The sequence below is a fragment of the Ascaphus truei genome, chromosome 17 (genome assembly GCF_040206685.1).
Source record: "Ascaphus truei isolate aAscTru1 chromosome 17, aAscTru1.hap1, whole genome shotgun sequence".
Taxonomy (NCBI): Eukaryota; Metazoa; Chordata; class Amphibia; order Anura; family Ascaphidae; genus Ascaphus; species Ascaphus truei.
In genome coordinates this window covers 11,637,582-11,645,250 of record NC_134499.1, presented here as the reverse complement: position 1 = coordinate 11,645,250, position 7,669 = coordinate 11,637,582, and the positions used below count along the sequence as shown (strand labels likewise).

Below are 7,669 nucleotides of genomic sequence, written 5' to 3'. Positions count from 1 at the left end.
CATTGGCAAACACATACAGGTATACATTGGCACAGACATATAAACACACAGACAGACTCTGCATGCACTCAGGTATTTAAAAACAAATGGAAATGGCATGAAGGGAATGTTATGGGTCTCCCCCATACTTGGTAAAGGGTTTGGAAATGCAGTGATGGGTCTCGGAACCATAGCCTTACCGCCATGCATTTACCGTGTACTCCCGCGTCATATCACAGACGGTTAATTTTGGCATAATATAACAGCCTGGCATAACAGTTATGAAACACTCTCCCGTAGGCATGTGTGTAAGGTCTTGGGTTCCTATGGATTAAACACCTGAGGTTGCCCAGAGTATTTTTTTCTTCTGTCTCCCTGGTTACCAGGTAGCCTTTCTAATCTCTGTCTTGTTTGTTTGTGGGGACGATAAAGCAGGAAGCAGGTTCTTTACCTGTATAGGTAGAGAGAGAGGAGGGGGAGGGGGAGGGAGGAGGAAGGAATGGGGTGTAGAGAGAGGAGGGAGAGGTAGAGGCGTGTTCCCTCACTAGGGATAACAAACATACAGTAGTCAGGACTGGCTAGCAGCTGGTCTTGTTCAAAAGAGGCTGGGGACGGAAGGGTTTTGAAGGACCTTGTTTGCTGAGAGACCAAGATATGTCTCCGCAGTGTGTTTCTAAATTTCCCTGCTCAGGCAAAATTACTTTAACAGCAGCTTTCCTGTTTGGGAGGTGTAAGCAGAGAGGATTATGGGAGTCAGACTGCCTCTAGTCCCCAAAGAGCAGATACCAGGTGTGAGAATCATTTCCAGTAAACAGAAGCCCTGGTGAATTCAAACTGCACTCACTTCTACCTTGCACCATTTTACAGCGTGAGAAACTGGCTTAAGCTTAGAGAGGAGTTTCCAGTCCTGCGTTATCAGATGGGCAGAGCTTTGTTACCTCTCCTTTGTTAATCATTTACTATTAACGGCCTATACCCTCACGTCCTGATGAGGTCATCAATCAGTTTGGCTGCAAGCAGGTAGGACACACCTGCGCACGACTGGATATCTTGCTGGCAGGGGTGTTTCATGCTTGTGATCTTTGGCCTTCAACCTGGGCTATCCATCGCCATCGGTTCCCTGCCCCTCTTTCCGCCATGGCCCTCAGCCGAGCTGGGCTGGGTCGCTGCTCCTGCTGCTTCTGGCTGGCGGTGGCCTTCGATGTTTTCGGTCTTGCCGTTCTCCTAATCGGGGTCTTCGCCAACGTCTTCTTCTATGACTTCCTCATCTATGCTGGGGCCATTGTTATCTTCCTCAGCCTGATCTGGTGGGTGTTCTGGTACACTGGCAACATTGAGGTGCCCCCAGAAGAGCTGGCCGATGATGTTGGGCTCAGCAAGAAGGGCAACGGGGTCTTGGGGCTGGTGAGGACACTCTCTGGGCGCTTGTCCAGCAGCTTCCGGAGAAGTCAGGGTCCGAGACCACCCAGGCAGGGCCAGAGAGGGAGCCCTGGCCCCAAACTAAACCGAATGGATAGACCTGTCACAGTGCCCATGGCCACGCAGCTCAGCAGTGTCTCGGCCACTCTAGAGAAGCAGAGAAGGGATGTGGCATCACAACGCGCCATCCACACCTCCCCCATATAAGGGAGTCCACATACAGGTGAGAGGTGGGATTCCAAAACTCACGTGTGAGTTATAATAGCTCCAATTTGGCAGCTGGCAAAATAAATATATCTGAACCTACATCCAACCTTTTTGTTTTAGGATTTAAAGCTGCAATTTGCACCCATCCACAGTCCCACCCCCCTCCCCCTCCCGCCTCCTTCCCCCCCCCCCCCGCCTCCTTCCCTCCCATTATATCATCCTCTTTCACCACCAGATAAGAATACTGACACAATGGCCCATATTTACACCTTCCAGCCCGTTCATTTAAATCGGACGCTTCCTGAGATATTTGTATTTATTTTTTTTCTGTGACGGTTTAACACAAACAAAAAACTCCAAACATAGACGTGGAGTCACCAATAGAAAGATGCAACGTCATCTCCTCAATGAGGCTTCAGCTTTTCTATTAGCCATAGGAGCGAGCCTTGACCCAGCCGCCATTTTGAATCTTCCAGTGTGCCCAGCGCACTCCCATATTTGATTGCTTCTTTAAAGTTATTCTGTAGACACGGGGAGCTGAGACTTGGGAGGGGGTTAGATCCCCTCCGGCTACTTCCTTCTGTCTGACGTCACTGTGCGTTCTACAAGAGTTCGCACAGGCAGAGCCCCCTCCCTCCCCCTCCCCTTATCTTTATGACCTCTCTGAAAAGGACAGGGGGGATAAGGGGAAAGAAAACACTTGATTGAGAAACACTCCCTTATTCAGAGGCGCCCGAAGAAATACACTTTGTAATTAATATCCTAGGATGGGGGGGGGGGAGGAGGTCTAATCTTTGCTTTTATCACGGTTAGACTACTTTAAGGAAGCCAATGGTTTACAAAAGATGTCTGTGTTAGCACTGCAATAACAACATTTGTTTTCTTATAATGTGCTGACAGTGTACACAGAGCTGTACACAGAATTCTGCACAGTGAGTCTCTGACCTGCAGAGCGTACAATGTAATGTTGGTGCCTGGGGCACAGGGAGATTGAGTGACTTGCCCAAGGTCAAGCTGACCTTGGGCTTCAGATTGGGTTCACCCACTCCAAAGGCAGGGACATTACCAGTGAGCTTCACCTCCAGTCTCTACATTTTAACCAGTGATTGGAGTGGCTTAGAAAGTAGCAGTCCTGGGTGTAATCACCAGAAATGTTCTAAACCCGTTGTATATTAGGAGAAACATTTATTTGGACTTTATTATAATAATAGCATGTTCTTGTATAGTGCTGCTAGTTTTACATAGCCCTTTGCAGAGACATTTTTGCGGGCACAGGTCCCTGCCCCGCAGAGCTTACAATCTATGTTTTTGGTGCCTGAGACACAGGGAGATAAAGTGACAAGGTCACAAGGAGCCGACACCGGGAATTGAACCAGGTTCACCTGCTACAAACTCAGTGCCAGTCACTGTCTTTACTCACTGAGCCGCTCCTTCTCTTAGACCACGTAGAAAGACAACGTAGTAAAAATAACCCATAGTCCTTATAGTAATAATAGTGGTATACACTTTTAGAGTGTAAGCTCCTCGGAGCAGGCACCTCATCACCCACAGTCTGAGGTCCAAGTATGTAGATCATATTTTACATTTGCGTGTGAATAGTGTATTGTTTTCAAATGATGTTCTAAAGTAAATTTTATTGTTGGATGTGCAGAATTAACCCATTGCATCATCTCTTCCAATTGGGGGACGCTACCTCTCCAAATGAAGACAATATCATCAATGTAGCGCCCCCAGTGGAGAATCTGGGTATTAAACCTGTCATTCTTTCGGTGTCCTTCCAGAAATTCTGATAGGGGTTGGACTGTACTATCTGACCCAGAAACTATTGGGCGGCCCGGGGCGTTATAGAGATCTTTATGGATTTTGGGAAAGAGGGGGGTACATGGCTACTTCATTTTGCACGAACAATATAAACAGACTTTTTATGGTTTACGCCGAGCGGAACGTGGCGGGGGATTCAGACACATTTTCTCTTTTTTTGGGCTGCCCAGAAACATTCTTTTTTTTAGTACATTCCCAGTAACATCTGTGCACCCGGCGCGGCCCATCTCTGTGCGCCCGACGCGGCCCATCTCTGTGCGCCCGACGCGGCCCATCTGTGTGCGCCCAACGTGGCCCATCTCTGTGCGCCCGACGCGGCCCATCTCTGTGCGCCCGACGCGGCCCATCTCTGTGCGCCCGACGCGGCCCATCTCTGTGCGCCCGACGCGGCCCATCTCTGTGCGCCCGACGCGGCCCATCTCTGTGCGCCCGACGCGGCCCATCTCTGTGCGCCCGACGCGGCCCATCTCTGTGCGCCCGACGCGGCCCATCTCTGTGCGCCCGGCGCAGCCCACCTCTGTGCGCCCGGCGCGGCCCATCTCTGTACACACGACGCGGCCCACCTCTGTGCGCCCGGCGCGGCCCATCTCTGTGCGCCCGGCGCGGCCCATCTCTGTGCGCCCGACGCGGCCCATCTCTGTGCACCAAGGAAATCATTTTATTCCGTCAGAAAAGCCGTTTGCGACACTTAGTTGTTTGGTTCTCCCTCCCTCCCCCCGCATTGTAACCTGCTGTGTCTGCGCCATAAAATAATAATATAATATTACATTTAAAAAAAAAACGCTGTGGTACCCGGTACCACCTAGCGCTGTTCCACTTTGACCTCTGGTTTTAACTTGTGTAGGTTAGGAAAATGCGCTTCAGCACGGGAGCGGAGTATTTACTCTGCTAGTTAATCAGTTACTGATATCAGCTCGGGGCAAGGCAGAGCGTTAGTACTCCAGGGAGCGAAGTATCATAATATTCCTGATGTAGAAAATACATACACACACACACACACACATACACACACACACATACACACACATATACACACACACACACACACATACACACACATACACACACACACATACACACACATATACACACACACATATACACATACACACACACATATACACATACACACATACACACATATACACACACACACACATACACACACATACACAAACATATACACATACACACATACACAAACATATACACATACACACATACACACATATACACACATACATTTCCAGCCACCGAGAAGAATGTACTAATCCTTATTTCACAAAGCTGATTTTTACAATGCAGTTCCTTAATAAAGGTGTGGTTAAGCCTACATTTATGGGGGGTGGGGGGGCATATGTGGGAAGAAGGGGGTCTCCGGAGCTGAACCTCATTCATTTCAGCTCCAAAGACCTTCCTGTTCCCGAGATACAGAAGCCGCCCCCGGTGCTATCCCCTGCTGGGGGAAACAAAATGGAGTTTTAAATCTCCCACGGCCAATAGGAAGCCATCGCTCCTTTCTATTGGAGGAACAGCACCTACAGAGGTATCTCGGAAGCAGGGAGTCCTGAACCTGACCTGTTGCTGGTCCTTGAGGAGCGGCGTGGCCGCCCCTGCTCTTCTTCATAACTCCTGTATATCAGAACATAGACTTTAGCAGGGAATGGCTCCTTTACAATTGGTTAGGGCAGGGGGGCGCAAACTTTATTCCCTGCGCCCCCTTGCCGGCGTTTCCCCTCTCTCCGCGCCCTCACCCCCGCTTACCTCGGCTTCAGCGTCATGAGGTCACGTTGCCATAGCAATGTGACGTCACATGACCTCGCGGTGTCATTTGCCGCCGCGTTGCCGTGGCGACGCGTGTAAGAAGCTGCCGGAGCCAAGGTAAGTAAGGATTACAGAGGCCTTCCCCGCTCCCTCGGCACTAAATTTAAGTGCCTTCGGAAAGCGCGCGGGGCCTCTGTAAACCCCGCGCCCCCCGCAGACAGTCTCGCGCCCCCCCCTGCGGGTCTCGCGCGCCCCCCAGTTTGCGCACCGCTGGGTTCGGGTTTCATTTGATTTCTTTGTGCGATTATTTCGTTTCAGTAATAAGCGTAACAATTTGTTACAGACGTTGCCAAGGTTACTGCAACCTGTGGCCACATACAACTCACCAGCGGGGACAGGCGCCATTGTTCTGAACCAGTCGAGTGCGGGAACGCGGCGGGAGCTATCGCGCTATTTCACCCATGAGAACGGATACCAAAGAAGATGCTACAAATCCCCAGCACACTGGGATAAATGTGTAAAAATTCACCAGTTTACAGTATTTTGCTAATACTGTGAATTTTGACGTGTTCTCACTGCATGCGCTGGGCATTCCTATCGTTATCTTTGGTATTAGGGGCTTTGTGTAAGACGACGCGTTTGCAGGGCTTCTCTTTTCCCCTGTGCATCTATTGAATAATAATAATAATTATTATTATCTCAATTATTCCCTATGTCAACCAAACAGTCGGCGTGCTGACCAGCCTTCATTATCTCTGAATATGGGGTGATATGGCTTTAAATGCAATGTATACAGAGACCTTTATTTACTATGCGTTCTTCTTTTAACAGGTTGACGCGGCGCGGGACGTTCCGTGTAAAGTCGAGAATAGAGTCGGGAACTTCCCCCGGTCACTCCGGTTTTCTAACCCATGCAAGTTTACTTCATGGGGAGGATTAGCAGCTCATTCTGATGGTCCTAGAGGTTCAGACTGTGGGAGTCCTGTAACACGGACTTGATTTCTGCTCGTCCCTGGAGAGATGACTGTTGGATGAAAATCACGGTTAATTGGAAATTAATCATGTCCTTATTTCAACACAAACACTTAGACAATAGCAGTGCTCGTCCATTAAAAAAAAAATATATATATATATATATTCAATTATATATATATATATATATATATATATATATATATACACAATACATATATAAGTATATATAATATAGTAGGGCTCAGTCCATGTGCGCTTTGCGCTCCAACTCCGCAAGGTAATGAGGGTTTTGACTATATTTTCTTTCGCCACTTTCTCTCTTCCCCCTCTATCTTTCATTTAATACCTTCTGATGTCATCAATTATTTCCGCCACTTTCTCCTTTTCCGACATTTTTGGTTTCTCCTCATATATCAACTGACACTCTTTCTTCTTCTGCTTTCTGTCTAAACCTTATGCTGTAGCTATTGGACATATCTGCCACCAGGCTATGTGCATTATGATGTCACCGATAAGCTATATCTCATTCAGGTACAGACAAAACCTTTTTTTTCAACAGAGATATTTCTTCATCCCGGTGACGTGTCGCAGTGAAACACTGCCATTTTATTTATTTTTTGTGGAGGAATATTTTAAATATGGCTGTCCATATCTAAATACCAACAGCTACAGTGTCTGCAGCATGGAGTGACCGTGACAGTGCCTGGAAGAGCCTCCGGTGGAAGAGCCTCCGGTGTTGAGAGCAGGGGAGGCGTTACGTAAAAAATAAAAACACTTTTACAGTGGCATGTGAGGCACTTGTGTAGTTACGCTAAATGTTACCGCATTGGATGGCTTAGCATCTATGCAAGGAATTCTCATAGGATCTCCTGATGGGAATCATGGCCGTGAATGTCAGAAGCCAAGGACTTAACCCCAAATATGAACTCCATGGGACAATATTCGTTGCATTTCTACATTAATTTGAATGTATGTTTTTAATAGGAATAAAATATACAGAAGATTAAAACCCTACTGTATGAGCCCAAAACAGAGCCAATGTAATGTACCGTGTCCTAACTTATTGTAATACTGTATATGGTCGGTACAAAATGTTTGGGTTTATTCTCTAACAAATGAATGTATTCGTTAATAAAACAAGTATGTGTCCTTTAAGTTCAACCTTTTTTTTTTTTTTTTTTTTTATTACTTAAATTTTTATTGAACATTTTCAAACATACAAAATGAGGTAAACATAACATACTACACAAAAAAAGGGGGGTACAGTAATGCAAATAAACTGGTTGTGGAATAGTGGAGAAGGGGGAGATCGGGGAGGGAGGGAAGGGGTAGCATTTGTACCAATATCGTACTGTATTCAACAATTTAAATATCACATGTATCACTCAGTTCAAAGTATTCTAGTCTATATATGGGGATATACCTGCATGACGGAACCAAGGAGCCCAAATCTCAGAGAATTGCGAGGTAGAGCCATTCAGATAGGCTGAGAGTTTTTCCATAT

At 47.2% G+C, this 7,669-nt stretch overlaps 1 protein-coding gene across 1 annotated transcript; it reads left to right on the top strand.

The window, feature by feature from the left end:
* The first annotated feature begins 533 nt into the window (after window positions 1-533).
* Window positions 534-7,326, top strand: LOC142467941 (transmembrane protein 238-like). The gene is made up of 2 exons (XM_075573946.1): window positions 534-1,621; window positions 6,022-7,326. Exon 1 carries the CDS (start codon window positions 1,117-1,119, stop codon window positions 1,603-1,605), a length of 489 nt encoding a protein of 162 aa, XP_075430061.1. The 5' UTR covers window positions 534-1,116; the 3' UTR covers window positions 1,606-1,621; window positions 6,022-7,326.
* The last annotated feature ends 343 nt before the right edge of the window (window positions 7,327-7,669 follow it).

Coding starts and splice junctions, on each gene's coding strand:
- LOC142467941 (XM_075573946.1), top strand. CDS start 1,117: ATGGCCCTCAGCCGAGCTGGGCTGGGTCGCTGCTCCTGCTGCTTCTGG.